Source organism: Ambystoma mexicanum, chromosome 13 (assembly GCF_040938575.1).
Source record: "Ambystoma mexicanum isolate Mex_15411 chromosome 13, UKY_AmexF1_1, whole genome shotgun sequence".
Taxonomy (NCBI): Eukaryota; Metazoa; Chordata; class Amphibia; order Caudata; family Ambystomatidae; genus Ambystoma; species Ambystoma mexicanum.
Window position 1 is genome coordinate 448,170,323 of NC_090938.1, and position 18,959 is coordinate 448,189,281.

Genomic DNA, 18,959 nt, shown 5'->3' on the forward strand with positions numbered 1-18,959 from the left:
ATGCAGACCACTTTGTTCACAATTCCTGGCTTGAAAGCTTTGAGCGCCAGGAAAATCGCCAGAAGTTCCAGATAATGTATGTGAAATTGTCTGTCCTGCAGCGACCACAGGTCGAAAACCTGAAGATGATCCATCGTCGCACCCCACCCGATAAGGGAGGAGTCAATCATAATGGTCACCTGAGGGAAGGGCTCCTGAAAAGGCACACCCACCGACAGATTGCTGGAAGAAGATCACCAAAGGAGAGTCATCATGTAGGGTGGAACCGGGATCATTTTGGTGTCCGGGTCCACTGCCTGGAGCCAGGAGCTCCAAAGAGCCAACTGCTTAAGTCGCATCTTGAGATGCGCCAGGGGAAGAGCAAGCATGCACAAGGCCATGAGGCCCAGAAGCCTCTGGAACCACCAGGCGACATGCTCTCCGACTGAATGAAGACTTGACATGTGGTTAACAGATCCACCATCCTGTCCACCATCAAGTACACCCTGTAGTCGAACGTGTTCCAACGGAAACCCAGGAATATCAGGTCCTGAGAGATTCTCATGGAGGATTTCTGTCAGTTCACTGACAGCCCAAGACTGAACAGGAGCTTTAGGAGAGACTGAAGATTGCTCGAGGCTTTCACCTGACAGGGACTGCGCAGAAGCCAGTCGTCCAAATATGGATACACATGAATACCCTGTAGCCTTAAAAAATCTGCAATGACTGACATCATCTTTGTGAAGACACGCAGTGCAGAGTTGAGACCAAAAGGGAGCACTCGAAACTGATAGTGCTCCTGTCCCAAGGAGAACCGCAGAAATTTCCGATGCAGGCTTCAGATCAGGATATGCATATAAGCATCCTGAAGGCGTGCGTGGCTAAATGGCCGCGTGAGAGGATGTTTTTGTGAGGAGCTCCCGAAGATCCGTCATCGATCTGCAGGAAAAATGAAGTTTCCAGTGGACAATGCAAGCCAGTAGCATGTTCTTGGGTGCATGAATATTGGGTGCAAAATCAGAGCGCTGAGAGGGCCCGAGCGTTAACAAGGACGGGAAGTTACGGCTACTGATAATAAGACGGGTGCTTGTGACTAAGAAACGAGCAAGATGGTGGACAGAGAACAAAGGGCCAGCAACTGACCGCAGTGCCGTGCCAGGAACGTAGGCGGATGCGGCCGTGATAAAGCCCGCTGTGGCCGTACAGATCGAGTGATGCCCACCCCGAGAGCCGACTAGCAGGCCCAACCAGAGGGGGGGCCTGCGGGACCAAGGAGCAGTAACCGAAGCCCGCAACGAGCACGGGAGAGATAAGCGATCTCTGCCAACTCTGTGTGGTGCTGGAGCAGAACGCCCCCATATGCGCTGATACCATCGAACGTGGGAGGCGAAACAGCTGGCGCTGTGTGGTCGGAGCCTGGCGGTTGGACCAGGGCGCTCCTGGCAGTGTGGAGACCCCCGAAGTGTCTGAGCCCAGGGGTTGGGGGGGCAGGGCGCAACGGAGGACGCCGACTGACACAGAAATCCGGATCAGCATCGGGAGGGTGCCGGAGCCTTCCCCGCACAGCCGCGAAGGGATCTACGGCAGATGGACTGAACAGGAGGCAAGATTGGCGGTGTACAGACTCATTACACCTGAGATCCGGATAGTGGAGGTGCAGGAGGGCCTAGAGGGGTGAGGTCCCCTGGATATTTCATACAACGGGAGTGCCCTGAAGGCTGCACCCAGCTGGCCCTCAGCGGAGCACCCAGCAAGAGTGCAGGAATGCGCCCCAGGTCCTGGATACACATGAAGGCATAAGCCCCCAACGGGACACAACACCCACAACAACCGAGCAAGGCGCAGTCTGGGGAGAGAATGCCTGGGTGCCCAGGCCCGGGGACGGGCGTGAGGTACACCAGAGCTGGAGGAACCGTGTACATAACGCCAGGTGACAACCGAATGCTCGGCCTGCTTGGACACGCCGGACACGACCGCCTGGTGCCCGAACCCCAGCGAAAAACAGCAGATCAACGGGCCACCACGACTGGGTCCCGGTAAGGAGAGAACACTTGCGGTGGCACCTTAAGGACCCACGCAGTGGCAGTACATAAGCCCGTAGAGCCACATTAACACCAGGCGGAACGCCTGGCACTAGTAACTGAGGGAAACATGGTGCGGGCCTGCGGAACAATACTGAGCTGGAGCAGGCACGTGGGAGGACACAGCCCATTCCAGGTGCGCAGCACTCAGTAAGCATATACCCCCAACACAGTCGAAGGGAGCCCCACACAGCGAGAATAGTCCGACAATACGCAGACCTTCATGCAAGAGGTTGCTGTGTGGGCCCACACCTAGTTGGCGCAGCACAATGTCTAACAAAACAGTAAGACCGAAGAGCAAACAGCCCACGCTGGATGCCTCTGCCAAGACATCTCCAGGAGCGGAGGGGGCAAGGAGTAAGGACAAAACTACCACTGTGATGGAGGAAGCTCCGGCACAATCCAGGAGGTGCTGGCTGCAATTGCGGACCTGAAAGTTGCCTGGGAGACTAAACTGGTCCTGGCTATGAATGAACTGAAAGTGGCACTGGACCTTAAGGTCGGAGCGGTTCAGGAAAATGTGAACTTACTAAGACAAGATGTGAGAACACTTGCGGAGTGCATTGGGAACCTGGAAAAGGAGATAGCCCCGAACACGGCGGAATGCGCCGCCAACAGATCGGAACTCCACGCCCTAGTGCAGCGAGTGGACAGCCTAGAGTGGTGTGCACTGGGGTATGGTTGGGGAAGGGGGGGAAGGGGAAGCTGTTGGGGTTGGGGAGGAAATGAGCCAGAAAACGAGCCACCGGGAAGAGTGACCAATTACTAATTGCACCACAGCCATGTATTCCTTGAACAAACAGGGTGGTACTGACTCTCCAGGACTATCCAAACTGGCGACACTGTTGACAGACCTTAGACTGGAGGATGTGTGGAGACGGTTGCATCCAATAGACAGGCAATACTCGCATTACGCAGTGCCACAGGAGCTGCACACTAGGCTGGATTATGTGTTTGCTGCCGCCGAGATAGAGGGAGAAATGGTGGGCGCAGAATATAAAGCCAGGGTACTTTTTGGACCATTCAGCTTTGGTCTTGGAGTGGCGGCACCACCCCCCTAGGGCGCGAATCCCGACGTGGAGGCTCAGAGCTGAGGCCCTACAGGACCCAGGATTCCGGGAGGACCTGAGGGAGGCCATCACGGAATATTTCGACATTAATACCGGCAGCGTACGATCTATGGGAACAGTATGGGAAGCATTCAAGGTGGTGGTGCGTGGTGTAGCCATATCAAAATCTAAGGGGCTCCAAGGGGGTATAGAACGAGAATTGCAGGAAACAGAAAGAGAGTTAGAGGACTTGATGCGTAGGTGGGGGGACCACCCGGGAAGACAGTGTTAAGACAAGAGAGTTACAAAAGGCTAGCAGGGAACTCTGGGACAGGTTATGTAAGCTGAATTATAAGAAATACACAGAAAGGCAACATGCGAGTGGAGATAAGCCGGGCAGGCTGCTGGCCTGGTTATACAAAAATGAGACACCCCGACCGGTGATTAGAGAAATCAGGGATGCGGAAAGCCAGATCTGCAACACCCAGGAAGGTGTAAACGAGTAGTTCCTCAAATATTATAAACGTTTGTATGAGGACACAGGTGGAGACATGTGTCAAGAAATTCTGGAAACACTAGAAGATATAGGCCTGCCCACCTTAGACGACTTAGGACGAGCAGATTTGGAGGCCCCAATTACCTCAGACGAACTGGAGACTGTGATCCAACACCTACCCATGTGTAAGGCGCCTGGGTCGGATGCGTTACCCAGCGCATTCTATAAAGCGTACAAGCAGGAGCTACTCCAGCCGCTGCTGGCCATGTTCAATGAGGGCTACGAACGGGGGGAGCTGCCTGAATCCCTCAGAGAAGCAGTGATCATCCCGCTCTTGAAACCAGGCAAGCCGAATGTGGACTGTGGGTCCTACAAGCCCTTATCGATGCTTAATCAAGACAGCAAAATACTCACAGCGGTGCTTGCCAACATGCTTAAGCGAGTAATTGGCAAATTGATACACCCAGACCAAACAGGCTATGTCCCCGGCAGGAATATCACAGACAACCATAGGAGGCTACACCATATTATTGACCAAACTGAGAAAGACCCGGGCGAGCTGGCCATCGTGTCGCTGGATGCGGTCAAGGCCTTCGACTCAGTGAGGTGGCCTTGGCTGATGGCGACCCTGAGGGGGTTCGGGATAGAGCTGGGGTACATTAGATGGATCAAGATGTTATATAGCTCCCTGATTGCAAGGGTCAAAACAGGCACTCTAATCTCAGACAAGTGGCGACTCAGTAGGGGGACTAGACAGGGATCTCCCTGGTCGGCCATGCTATATATTCTAGCGCTGGAGCCATTGGCAATTTGCCTTAGGCAGCAATACGGAGAGGTAGGGATTCGTACGACAGGAAACACACACTTGATATCACTGTATGCAGATGACATGTTCCTCTATCTGCGCTTCCCGGAAGCTAATCTGCAGTATGTGCTGGAGGTGATGGATCGCTATGCCGCCCTTTCTGGCAAATCGGTAAACTTCGGGAAGTCCAGCGTATTCCCTTTGGGGACATACAAAAGTATTCTACTAGAAAAATTTCCCATTCTGCAGATACCCTGGCAGACCGAGAGGTTTCGATATCTATGCATAAACATATACCACAAGATAGAGGTAGAGCACAAACACAACACGGAGAAAGCTGTCGAAGGTATTAAAAATAGCATGGTGTTTTGGTCCAGATTGCCCCTTGCCATGATGGGAAGAGCAGCACTGTTCAAGATGGTGGTTTTGCCCAGACTGCTACACTTTTTTGTAAATGTCCTGTACTTGATCCCCAAACGTTTCTTTGTCAGACTTCGTAGCCTGTGCAGGGGGTTCATATGGCACAATTCCAGGAGGGTGGCCCTTTGGAAACTACAAAGCCCGTGTGATAAGGGGGCATGAATCTGCCGAATTTCGAATTGTATTACTTGGCGGGACAGCTACTATATGTAGCTAGGTGGTTGTCCGAAGAGGAATCTGCGGAAGCCAGGCTTTTGCAAGGTGATCCTGCCCCATACTTCCCAAAAGAGACAGTGTCGCTGCACAAAACGAAGGTGGCGGGGATGGGGAGACTGTTGGTGCTGGGCTGGGAGGTCTGGCGCAGGGCATGGAGGATTGTGGGTAACACGGACCCGCTCTCTCAGCAGGTCCCGTTGGTGGCGTTATGTGGGGGAGACTCCCAACTGATTAAAGGGGTCCGCAGATACTGGGAACCGGTGGGCCTGGCCACCCTGGGAGACATATGGCAGGAGGGGGAGGCATTGGAATTCCAGAGGTCAATGGAGGAGACAGGGGTGCATAAAGGCCAATATATCACTTATTCCCGGATTATGAAACGGGTGCGGGAATTGTTACTCACCGTAGTGACCACCTTACTCCTAGTCCATAGTCCCCTTTCCTCCATACCTGTGGGACGGGACCGGAGCACTTTGTAAAAAGCATCCAATTTCCCTCCTCTCTTTCCTGCGCGGGGCCCGGCACGCGGCCGTAACCCTGCATACCTTGGATCCACCCCGCGCATCGCCCATCAGTCCTTTTCTATCACAGGGTCAAAGACCCATTAGCAATAACAGAGGAACCTTATTAGAGGGGACGGCGGGCGGGCATATGGAGGAAAGGAGACTATGCACTAGGAATAATATGGTCACTACGGTGAGTAACGTGGTAATACTCCTACGTCCCGTACCCTTTCCTCCATACTTATGGGAGATTCCCAAGCACTCCTTACAGGAACTATGGGTGGATGGAAATACCTCTTACTGAAACAGGTTCTTCAGCACAGCCTGGCCAAACTGAGCGTCAGCTCTAGAGCTCATATCGAGGCAGTAATGCTTACAGAAAGCAGATGGGGAGGCCCAAGTAGCCGCTTTAGCGATGGACTCCCAGGGAATATACTTCTGAAAAGCAACCGCGGCTGCCTTGCCCCGCACCAGGTGTGCATGGATACCTTTAGGAGGTTTCAGCTTTTGGACGGTGAAAGACTCTGTGATACAGGCGGCAATCCATCTGGAAATAGATGCCTTAGACGCCGGCCTGCCCTGAGGGTTACCGAAGGTCACAAAAAGTTGGAAGAACTCCGAAGCTCGGAAGTCCTGTCCAGTTAGAACTTAAGAGCTCTTCGGACATCCAGGCAGCGTAGAACCCTTTCCGCCTCCGAGGCAGGGTTCGGAAGTAAGACCGGAAGGGAAATCGACTGATTCAGATGGAAATTGGTCACTACCTTTGGTAGGAAAGCTGGGTTTGTCCGAAGGACCACCTTGTCCTTGTGAAAGACCAAGAAAGGATGCTCCACCGACAATGCCTGGAGCTCACTCACTCTCCTCGCTGACGTAACGGCGACCAGAAAGGAAACTTTCCAGGACACGTACTTGAGGTCAACCGTAGCCATTGGCTCAAAGGGTTTATGGCACAGCGCCGTCAGGACTACATTTAGGTCCCAAGGCAGGTGCGGACTACGAACCGGAGGGTAGATGCGTGTCAAGCCAGCAAAATGTCTCTTCACCACCGAGTTAGTTAGAGAAAAAGAACACCGGTCTGTAGAGAGGTAAGCGGAAACCGCTGAGAGATTAAGTCCTGAAAGACAGAACATGAACCCCTGACTCTGCTAGGGAGGATACGAAGGACAGCACCGTGTCAATCGTTGCCACCCTCGGGTCCAATTCTTTCTCCAAACACCAATGACAGAACCTGAGCCATTTACTCTTGTATTGGGATCTGGTCGAGGGTTTCCTGGCTGCCTGTATAATGCGCATGTTATCCGCAGACAAGCCCAAACGCTCTAGAGACTTGAACTCAGGCACCATGCCGCCAAGTTGAGCGATTGTGCGGGGTGGGGGGGGTACCACATCTGTTGTTCCCCTTGGTGAAGAAGATCGGGAGTTACTTGTAACCTGATCGGCGGACACACCGACAGGTGTTAAAGTTCTGAAAACCAAAACCTGGCCTGCCACCACAGAGCTATCAGTAGAAGAGAACAGTTGACAGAGCTCTTCAACTTCCAAATTGCTCGATGAACTAGGGGGAGAGGCGGGAAGGCGTAAGCTCTCATGTTGTGCCATGCAATCTCGAGAGCGTCCCCAAGAGAGGAGGCTCCCAGCCCCCCTCTGGAGGCGTACTGAGGAAGCTTCTTGTTTACCGCTGTGGCGAAGAGGTCCACCTCCGGTGTGCCCCAACGCGAGCAAATCCATGAGAGGATCTCTGCCTTCATCTCCCACACGTAGCTGACCACTGTCCGCCGGCTGAGGGCATCAGCAGTGACATTCAGCTGACCCGAGATGTGCACTGCAAGCAGCCAGACCCCATGAAGCACGGCCCACTCCCAAAACTAGATGGACAGGTCTACGAGAGGGGGAGACTTCGTTCCCCCTTGCTTGTTTATGTAATACATTGATACCACATTGTCCGTTCTTATGCGGACCACCTTGTTGACAATGAGCGGTCTGAACGCCTTGAGCGCCAGAAAGATCGCCAGAAGCTCCAAATGATTTATGTGCAGGAGCTTGTCCTGAGGCGACCAGAGGTCCGAGACCTGAAGAAGATCTAACGTCGCACCCCACCCCAAAAGGGAGGAGTCCGTCGTGATCGACACCATGGGGGCTGGGTCCTGAAATCCCGCGCCCACTGACAGGTTGCTGAGAGATGACCACCAGTCCAGGTCCACTCTCATGGAATCCGGAATCATTATCCGCTTGGTCCACAGCCTGACGCCAGGAACTCCGAAGAGCCATCTGGGTCCGTCTCATTTTGAGACGAGCAAGAGGAAGAGCCAGTACACACGAAGCCATGAGGCCCAGAAGCCTCTGGAACCACCAGGCCGACATGCTCTCCGACTGCGCAAACATCTGACACGTGGCCAACAGATCCGCCATTCTGTCCCTGGTCAGATTCACTCGGCAGTCGATCGTGTTCCAACGAAAACCCAGGAAAGTCAGGTCCTGTGAGACCGTCATGGAGGTTTTCCGCCAGTTCACCGACAGCCCAAGATGGAACAGGAGCTGAATGAGAGACTGGAGGTTGCCCGCTGCTGCCAACGGACAAGGGTGCGTAGGAGCCAGTCGTCCAAATAGGGATACACATGGATACGCTGGAGACGAAGATAGGCCGCAATCACCAACATCATCTTCGTGAAGACACGCGGTGCCGAGCTGAGGCCAAAAGGAAGCACCCGAAACTGGAAGTGATCCTCTCCCAAAGAGAAGCGGAGGTATCTCCTGTGTGGATTCCAAATCAGGATATGCATGTACGCATCCTGAAGATCCACCCCGCTGAGCCAATCGCCCATCTGCAAAGAGGAGCGAATCTGGCCGGGCGTGATCATCTGGAATTTCTCTTGGGGTAGGAAAAGATTGAACTGGGAAAGGTCTAGGATGGTGTACAGGCCAGCCTGGTTGGGTTTGGGCACCGTAAACAGCCGGGAGTAAAAACCATCCCCTCGCTCCCCAAGGGGAACGGGTTCCACAGCTCTGAGGTGCAGAACTTTCTGAACCTCGGCCTTGAGGGAGGATGAGCCCGACAGCTGAAAAGGAGGGTTGAGGGGTGGGGTAGGGGGTAAAGGTAAGCAGAAGCCCGCTCGAGCGACTGACAAGACCCATCTGTCTTCTGTGATGGTCTGCCACGCCTCTCAATGAGATGCAATGCGTCCTCCCACCGGGGTCTCGTGCGAGCGCGGAAAACCCTCATTTGGCAGGCTTATCGGTGGCGGTGCCACCTGAAGCTGATGAGGAGGCTGAGGAGCGGGAGAAAAACCGCATACGCTGTTGTCTACGGCGGTTATTCCCTGCAGGAGTATCCACTCTGCGAGATTTGTGGTCGAGGAAGCCCCTAAAACCAGAGGAAGGTCTACTTTGCGACAACGGTCTTTGGAACTTGAAAGGAGCTTTAACCAGAACAGACAATGATTTAGCCGCCTGAGTGCTATCTTTGGTTTTGGTGAGCTCTACATCAGTAGAAGAGTGAAAAAGCTCCTTACCATCGAATGGAAGGTCCAGAACCTTGGCTTGGACTTCCTTCGAAAACTTAGTGGCATGCAGCCACGCTTGCCGCGAGAAATCAACCCCAAGCATCAGGCCCCGAGCCGAGGTTTCTACGTGATGAGCCGAAGCCTCCAGGAGATCCTGGGACAAGACCCTGGCATCGGAAAGGCCCCCTCTGAAATCTTCCAACTTCTCGACCAGAATGTGCTCCTCAATCTCCGACAGACCTCTCCACATCCGCATGTTAGCTCCCACCAAAATCAATTCTGCATTGGCCTGCCTGAGCTGTAAGGCCGAATTGGCAAACATTTTCCTCCCTAGGGAGTCCAGGAGCTTGTCCTCCTTTCCCAAGACCTGAGTAGCCATCGTGGAGGAGGATGCTGCAGGCCTGGATTGCAACGTAGCTGCAGCCACCACTGTGGAGGAGGGAGGCGGACAAGACGACAAGGCCACTTCTTCCGAAGAATGCAGCCCGTACCTCGCGTCAATCTTTTTATTGACAAAAAGTCCCGAGTGTGGCTTTTCCCAAACTCTTTGGACCTCGGCTAGAACGTCCTTCTGCAAGAACAGGTCGGTACGCTCCAAAGGAGACAAGGTGAACGCCCCATAAAGCATGTCCTCCTGAGGAGCGGGTGCCTCCGGCACCGGAACATCTAAGAAACTCATCATGTCCAGTACCCGGTCATGAAAAGCTCTGATAGAGCGGGGAAGGTCCTCGTTGTCCTGATCGCCTTGAGGGTCATCTGACAGGTCAGGATCCTGCTGAGCTGTGTCAGGCACTGCCTTGTCCACTGGAGACAATGGCGGCAAAGGCGGAAGCGCATGGGGAGACACCACGGGCAAGGGAGGCGCCAGCGGCACCACCGGCGGAACGGGTGGAGCCGCAGGTGCAGGTGGACATATCTCCTTGAAAAGCCCTTTGAAATATTCCCTCATGGGGTCGGTGCGCATAAGCACTTGAAATTTACCGAAAAAGGCGTCCTCAGGAGATTGTTTTGGAACCTGAGGAGGCCTCTCATGAGGTGGACAAATCCAGGGACGTAACGGGGAAGGGTGCCACACCGGCCCCTCCACCGACGTATCCACATAAATCAAGGGAGCCGCCCACGCGGGCAACGAAACATTGTGCGGAAGAGGCATCCAGGCGTTCCAATCATAAACGGCCGGTAAGGATGCACACAAGGGACCTTAGGTTCACCCAAAGGACCGAACCCTACACCAGGGGCCGATGGCGTAGTTGTAGGGGTAGTACCTAAAATGGCCGCCGTGGTCGTGGTGGGAACGGCTGCCATTTTGTCCTCATCTGAGGGGAACTGCGGCACGTGAGGAAGAGAGGCAGGGGTCCCCGTCGATGGGTCAGGGGTCTTAATTTTAGCCTTAACGTAAGGAACCTTGGCAGAGCCGGTACTATGAGGCCTGGAATGTTTCTGCGACATACCAACCGCCAACTGAGCCTTCGAAGGAAGGGCCTCGGCACTGCCGGTAAAAGAAGAGACTTTCTTCTTTGCCCCCTCAACAGATCTGGTGTCACCACAAGAGCGGGAACAGTGAGCATCCGCTTTCACCGACAGGGCCTTGCCCGGCCCCTCAGAACTGTTGGTAGCCTTAGCCTCTGTACGAGGGACCTCGGACCTAGGCCCGGTAGAAGCCTTATCGGCACGGGCCTCGAACATCCGTTCGGTAACCTCAAGCCCAGCCAAGACCTCGGGGCACACCCCAGTGTTTTGTTTTTGAGGGAAGCCGAAAGAGCGGCCTCAGAGCAAGCTCCGGTACCCCACGATTCAGTAGAACTGGGTCTACAAACAGCCCCCACAGGAGGGGCCTCGGAGCGTACTCCGGTGAACACAGGCCCCTTACGGAGACCCTCGGAGAAAACTTGGGTAGAATTATTAGGCCCGACAGACACCTCAGGGCGAACCCCGGTAACAGAGCGATCAACGCCCCTCCCGGCCCGAGAGGAACCCAGAAAGGTATCCCCCGGCCGGGGTGCTCTGAAAAGTAAAGGGGCGGATGCGCAGACGGAGCCAAGGTGTGCAGGGTTACGGCCGCGTGCCGGGCCCTGCGCAGGAAAGAGAGGAGGGACACATTTTTGAAAAAAATGTTGATGCTTTTTACAAAGTGCTCCGGTCCCGTCCCACAGGACGGAGAGATTTCTATAAGTATGGAGGAAAAGGGACGGGAGGTAGGAGTAAGATGGCCTGAAACAGTATTGGCGGAAGAACCTTATGCCACCATAGAAATGATGTACGATGTCTTGGAGGGCGGGCATGAAATATCTCAGGATATATGAGCTCCTGAATACGAAGGCGGGGAAGGAGCTGCTCCAACTGAGGCTTGAATGGGAGGAGGAGGTGGGGAACCCATGACGGATGGACAATGGGATAGAGCCCAAAGGTACCATAAGAAGTTGTCACGGAATGCGAGACTCCAGCAGATCCAGCTATATGTCACCCACAGAGCTTATTTGACCCCCGGCAGGATAGCCAGGTTTGGCGGCTCGGCTATACAGAAATGCCCCAGATGCGGGGAGGAGGAGGCTGGGCTGTTGCATATGTTCTGGGCTTGCCCGGAGGTGAATAGATTCTGGGTAGAACTGAAGACAAGATTGGCCAGCTGTGGGGTGGTGCTTGACGTGGGGTCGGCCTGGGCATGTATGCTTGGGAACTTCCCTAGACCACGTAATCTAAAGCATATTAACAAGATGAAAGACTTGGCTTATATCTTGGCCAAGCGTAGAATTGCAATGTGCTGGAAAACGGCCTACCGGCCTAGAGTGGAGATGTGGTGGGCAGACCTCCTGAAATGGGCTGAAGCAGAAACTGTGGCCTGTTATGAAGCAGTCACTAGAGGGGGGGGAGGAAGAGGTGGGTCCCCTGATAGCCTGGAGACAATTGGTGACCTCGATGGCAAACCCCCATCAGGTCATACACGAAACTGAAGACTGGGATGATTTGACAATAATTGAGACTCCTGAAGATGCTCAGGTGGATGGCACGGATAAGACGGGTCAAGTTATTGGGGAGGGGGAGGAGGACGGAGGAGAGCATTATATGATGTAATGTTTTACAATGATTAGAACGTCCTAAATGGTTGTAATGTTTGGAGTGTTGTTTGTTTAAAAAAATAATAAAAACTGTTCAAAAAAAGCATCCTGAAGGTCGACAACGCTGAGCCAGTCGCCCTTCTGAAGAGAGGACTTTATTTGGCAAGGCGTAATCATCTTGAATTTCCCTTGGGGAAGAGAAAGGTTGAACTCGGAAAGGTCTAGAATGGTGCACAGGCTAGCCTAGTTGGGTTTGGCACCGTAAACATTTGAGAGTAGAATCCCTCCCCTCGTTCCCTTAGGGGAACGGTTCCACCGCCCTGAGATCTAGCTGCTTCTGGACCACGGCTCTGAGGGAGGGCGTCCCCGACTGCTGAAAGGGAGGATTGAAGGGTGGGGTAGGGGGAGGAACAAGCGGAAGTCCGCCTGAGTGCTGGGCAAAACCCACCGGTCGTCGGTGATGGTTTGCCAGGCCTCCAGATGAGATGAGATTCACCCTCCCACCGGAGCCTCGTGCTAGCGCCAAAAGATATCATTTTGCAGACTTTTCGGCACAGAGACTACCTGTCCCTGAAGTGGAGGCTGACGATCGAGAGAAAAACCGGCCACGTTGCTGCCTCCGGCAGGAGTTACCCGGCGGAGGATCAGTCCTGCGCGATCGTGGAACCCTCTAAAGCCTTAAGAGGATGGAGATAGTGACCCAGATCTCTGACCTTTGACTGGGGCCTTCACGAGCAGCGACAGAGACTTAGCAGTTTGCGTGCTCGCCTTAGTCTTGGTGAGCTCATCATCCGTTGAAGAATGAAATAACTCTTTGCCATCAAAAGGCCGGACTAGAACTTTATCATGGACCTCCAAATTTCATTGCATGAAGCCACGCCTGACGAGAGGTGTCCACCCCAATCATGAGGCCACGAGCCGAAGTGTCAACATGGTGCGCAGCGGTTTCTAGCATATCCTGCACCAACACCCTCGCATCTGACATGCCGCCTTTAAAGTCTTCTAGCCTGCCAACAGGAATGAACTCCTGGAAGTCAGCCAAATCTCTTCACAGTTTCATATTCGCCGCCGCCAGGATGAGCTCTGCGTTGGCCTGACGCAATTGCAACGCCAAATTGGCAAAAATCTTCTTGCCCAAGGAATTGAGCAATTTGTCCTCCTTGGACAGAACTTGAGCCCCAGCTGCGGAAGACGCAGAGGCTGGCTTGGATTACAGAGTGGCGGCCGCTACCTCCGTCGAGGACGGGAGCGCACATGACGCCAAGGCTACTTCCTCAGAGGTATGAAGCCTGTAACGGGCATCAATCCTTTTATTAATGTGCAACCCGGTGTGGGGGTTTTCCCAGACCTTGCAGGCCTCGGCCAGGTTGTCCCTATGAATGAACAGGCTGGTACGCTCCTGTGGAGACAAGGTTAGCGCACCCGAAAGCACCCCTTCCTGCGGAGCGGGTGCCTTAGGCACTGGTATGTCAAGGAGTGACATCATGTCCTGTACCTGGTCCGAAAAGCTTGTACAGAGCGGGGCTGGTCCTCACTGTCCTGATCTGCCAAAGGGTTGTCTAGAACATCCAGGTCTCCCGACTGTGACGCGACCAGCTTCAGATTGACAACACGCTCTGCCGGAGCCTTGTCCACCGGTGACAAGGGAGGCAGAGGCGGAAGAGCTGGAGGAGGGCCCGGAGGCAGAGGAGGTGCTGCTGCCGGGGCGACAGGTGCTGTGACAGGAACTGTCGAGGCAGGCAACAGAGTCTGAGGGCAGATTTCTCTAAAAAGGCCCTTAAAGTACTGGGATCAGAGTTCATTAGACTATGACATTTCCCAAAAAAGGCATCCTCTGCCGAGACTTTAGGCGCTGGAGTGGGCAGAGGCTTCTCATGAGGAGCATAATCCCACAAACGCAGTGTGGAGGGCTGCAAAGAGGGCCCGCCACCAACCGGATCTACATAGACCAATGGGGCAGATGTAGGAGGAAGCAAGACGGAATGTGGTAATGGCATCCGAGCACGCCAGTCATAGGAAGGGCGGAACGGATTCACTCTGTCACGTGGAAAAGGTTGTCCACCGTAAATAAGGTTCCCAGCACCCACCGTCAATAGCGTGAGTGTGAGGGAAGAATCCAAAATGGCCGCGATACTCCAAGCGGGAAGGCCCGCCGTTTTGTGAACATCTGAGGAGAACTGCGTTACATGAGATGAGGCAGTTGACTCCATAGATTGCTCAGGGGACTTGACAGAAATTTTAGCCTTGACACAAGGATCTTCGGCAGAGCCGGTACTATGGGGCCTTGGATGTTTACTGGACAGCCTGTCCCTTGAATTAGCCTCCAAAGTAGGAACCTTGGCAATGCCGGTAACAGAGGAGTTACAGTAGAAGACCTCTCCCTGTGCCCACTCAACAGAACCGGTACCTACGCGAGCACAGGAAAGTTGAGGAATCCAACTCACAGCCAAGACCTTTACAGGCCTCTCAGTTCTGTTGGTACAGACCTTAGCCTCGTTAAGAGGAACCTCGGAACAGAGTCCAGTCTTAATAGCTCCCTCGAAAGGGGCTTTGAACCGTGGTTCGGTACAGAAAGCCTTAACAGAGGCCTCAGGGCGCACCCCGGTGTCTGTGTGGGAAGCTCCAGACAAGGAGACCTTGGAGTGAACTCTGCTACCCAACGCCTCAGCACGACTATGCTGGCTATTAGCACCTGATCGGTGAACCTCGGATCATGATGCGGTATAGGCAGGCCCCTCGTGGAAACCCTCGGAGAAAAACCCAGTACGCCTATTAGGCCTGCGAGGCACCTCAGGGATAACCCCGGTAGCAGAGCTTTTGAAGCCCCACCCGGACCTGGAGGACCCCGGGAAGGCGTCCCCCGGCCGGGGTGCCCTGAAAAGTAAAGAACTTACCGGGTGTCTCTTCTTTCCGTCAATGAAGAGTTGGAAATGCGATGGAGGAACCTTCTGGAAGATTTCCTCCCACCTACAAAGACGACGTTGAAGTGCCCGGACCGAAAGGGAGTCGCAGAAGAAACACGAGTCCCAACAGTGATCCGGTACCAGACACTCTAAGCAGAGAGAATGGGGATCCACCCTAGCGAAGCGACGCTCGCAAGAAGAACAAGTGGCAAATCTTAGACGCTCTGGCATAGACAGAGAACTACGCAACCGCAGATCCGGAGCAGGAGATAAGGACCACGAGAAAGAAAAAGGTCTTCCCGTTGATGGTAGTGCATCCAGCCCTGACCACGCGGAGAAAAGGACTGAAGGGCGATGCACGGGGCGGAGCTAAGGAGGGCGGGGTTACGGCCGCGTGCGGTACTCCGCATAAAAAGAGAAGAAGGACACATTTTCAATTTGGTGATTTTTTACAAAAGTGCTCCGGTCCCGTCCCGCAGGACGGAATGTCCCAAAAGTATGGAGGAAAGGGGACGGGACATAGGAGTAATTCAATTATTGCGTGCAAGTGCCTTAATTTGTATGAGTGTAGTGTGTTTGTTTGTAGAGGTCGAACAGGTTAGGGCAGAGAGGTTAGTGGAGGGCCTGGTGAGTATTACAATATTTCACAAGCAAAAGAAATCAGACATGATCGTTTTCCCCAATCCGCATTCCCAGTAGCTCACAAAAGGTGCCCTGGAGCCCTTTTGTTTCGTTGAGTTAATGAGTACTAAATGCTTCAAATGAAATATGAAATTTTGTGTTGATGCATCCTGCATGCGTACAATTGTACCGAAGCCCCTACGAACACCAGAGAGAATTCAAAACAACAGTATTCTATTTCAAGAACAAAGCAACTTTACAGGCCAGGAAAACTCTCATTTTGTATCCCAATGTTCCTGTACCTGATTGTGTGGTTGATGATAATAGGGTCAGGATGCTGCAACAGGCTGGCCAGCTTTACTGGAATCTCAGAGAATCGCATTCGTATGCAGTTGAAGATCTGAAGTCATGGGAAAAAATTTTGGATATTTTCAATTAATTGTCCAAGTCACCCTTTGTGCTCATATAAAAATAACAGGACTTCAGAATATCTGTAAAAATGACTTCGTAAACTATGTAAATATAGAAACAATTCAAGACAGCAAACATGCAAGTGGCTGATTTGCTACTGGTGTCATCAGTAAAAACAATCAATCTAAAGAAGTATCTAATTTTGGGTTGTGTTATTTGCTAATGAAAAGTGGAAAGTTAAAAAGAACCATACACTTGCTCTTTGCATTTGTAAATTGCCATTAACCAGTGATGTTTAAGCAATTTGACAAAGAACATTCAACATTGTTGCCTGTGATTTATTATTGTGGTTACATTATTTAACACTTCTCATATTTCTCGATATGCATCTTTCATGCTTGTCTCTAAAATGTGCCTCTGCAAGATCAACAGTTTCCTTGTATTGTCTGTTTTTCCCCATGCCTTCACTCCGGCCTTAGTTTCTTGCAATCTTTTTCGTGAATGCTTTGCATTTTGTTTATCCTTTTTTAATTATGAATAAATCATCTGTGGATGGCCTCCTGAGTTAGTATTAATTAGACTGAATACTTCCAAAGTGAGTTACCTTTTTTACACACATACATATGTGGGCATCATCCTAAAGTGCAATGCAAGGTATCACTTTCTTTTTAAACCAAAGTCATCACCAATGCCGCATCAGCTGTTAGAAGGGAATTTCAGAACCAGTCCTCAGGGAGGGTTCTGAGAGGCCAACGTAGTTGTTGAGCAAGGACTTTTCTTGCTTGGTCTAAAAAACACTTTCAAGATAGCGTATGCTGAGGAGTAAGGCAGACTTTCAAGATCTAGGACTGGTGTGAAAGTACAGTGAACAACACGTAGAAACTGCCATCTAACAGAGATCCACAAAGAAGTATAGAACATACTGGGCCTCATTACGACCCAGGCGGTAAGTTACCGCCTGGGTCGTACCTTTACCACCATGGCGTAAACTGCGTTTACGCCATGGTGGTTGGCGGACTTACCGCCCCATTCCGAGGTTGGCGGGGCGGTAAGTCCCCAATCCCCATTTACCCTTCCCCATTCTCATTTTTGCCCCATAGGGCATAATGGGAGTGGGGAAGGCGTTAATTACGCCACCGTAAATTACGGTGGCGTAATTAACAACAAGGTCCCTTAGCGCCATGGGCCTCTTTAGGACCCAGGCGGTAAGGGGTTTACGGCGGCGTAAACAGCGCCGACCCTTACCGCCTGATTCCGAGGTCCCTTAGCGCCATGGAGGATTTAACACCTGCTTTTAGCAGGTGTTAAAATCCATGGCGCTAAGGGACCTTGTTGTTAATTACGCCACCGTGTGTGACAACAGGAGCCACATAGAGCACCCAGGACGCTCTCCACTGACTCCAGGGCCCAACAGGAGCCAAGACTACCAAAAAGGACAGCCTTCAAACAACAGAACCAGGACCCCAATGAGGGCTCACAGCAATTTCACACTATGTTATGGGCACAGAAGGACACTGCCTAAAACCACCATTGGACTACCCACACAGTAGTCTGAAACCATTGGGACTTGAGAAAGACCCCCAGGGTCGAAACACTTGTCGGCTGACCGAATAGGTACATAAGTCCTAACAGTGTTTCGGAAACACCAACAATTGTACTAACAAAAGCCACCCAAGAAAATCACCAATAAAAAACGAATTGTTTCGTATCTACAAGAGTGTTTGAACTAATCATTACAGCAGATCCAAGCAAGATATCCAGGAGAAAAAACTCTTCTTCTGTTAAAAACAAGCATTGACAAAGTCAACAGTTTTGTTTTGTGTATATGTATTAGAAAGGCATTTGCCAGGCACTGCTATCACCTGCCCAGGTGTGTGCACCATTTTACAGCTGCTATGATTAATTTCCCATCAGTACCATTACAGCAATGCCTGGCTAATACGTTTCCCATGTCTACACAAAAGCCAAAACTGTTCGCATTTCCAATGCTTGTTTGGTACTGTGTGCGTGTTGTAACTTGTCAATCATCTCTGCCATGTGCAATGCTCAGAGCATGCACGTGGTGAAACCAGCAATGTTGGGCACAATTGTTGGGCATCATTGTAAACCCTCTGCCATTCAATTAGAAGGAATACACCTGCAGCAAACCCACGTACAATCCGTGAAATTGTCTAGAGGTCGCATCCATTAGAGTATGTATGCGTTATGGCATGCACTAACACAGCACAAGGGCACTCAAGCACCGGCACAACAAAAAGGCATTCTTTCTTCAATCGTACAGCGCCAATATGTACAGCGTTGGACTGAAAGCGCGATTGAGGGAAATATTTAGTCATTTTGCTCAGTTACTTCCGACTCTCCTGAGGCTGTTAGAGGCCGTCTTCCACCTAACGCATGGAACAAATGTGAGTTGTATACATACACAAGATATTGCTACGTCAGATGAGATGATTTACAGCGCCTTGGTGTAAAGCGCTCTATAAATAAATAAATCAATCAATCAATATCCTTCACCTGTTTGAAATAGCGGTTGCAGTTGATGAACTCCTTCTCGTGGCTGTCCTGCAATTTGTTATTTTTGATATAAAGCCATAGGGCCTGCATGATGCTGGCACGGGTCTGGGTATGGACTCCCAGCAGCCGAGCCAGTCGGGGGTCCAGTTTGTATTGGGGAGGCTGGGGAAAAACATTTATAGAAAGATGAATTGCCAGTATTTCAAAGTCATGCTGCAGAAGATGGGTATCAGTAGGTAGCATAAACAGATGCAGACGCATTAGACTTCAAGATACAAACAAGTTGACTAGTCTGTAATGTTAGTGCAACAATTATTACACATTCAGTTAATCTTGCATGAACACAAATGATTTGTGTCACATCCAAAATCTATTTGTACTATTACTTCTAGACTGCCCTTATCA

The 18,959-nt window shown here is 51.9% G+C and overlaps 1 protein-coding gene across 2 annotated transcripts in view; it reads right to left on the reverse strand.

Moving 5' to 3' along the window:
- SMARCD2 (SWI/SNF related BAF chromatin remodeling complex subunit D2) overlaps positions 1 to 18,959 on the reverse strand; it is a 1,053,332-nt gene that overhangs the window by 286,221 nt on the left and 748,152 nt on the right. Inside the window, exons 8-9 of one of the 2 annotated variants that reach the window (XM_069634085.1) lie at positions 18,555 to 18,716; positions 15,932 to 16,029 (exon numbers count right to left, since the gene is read on the reverse strand). In XM_069634085.1, the coding sequence (XP_069490186.1) occupies positions 15,932 to 16,029; positions 18,555 to 18,716 (260 nt within the window). The remainder of the gene's footprint in view (positions 1 to 15,931; positions 16,030 to 18,554; positions 18,717 to 18,959) is intronic. The other variant, XM_069634087.1, reaches the window with a different exon arrangement.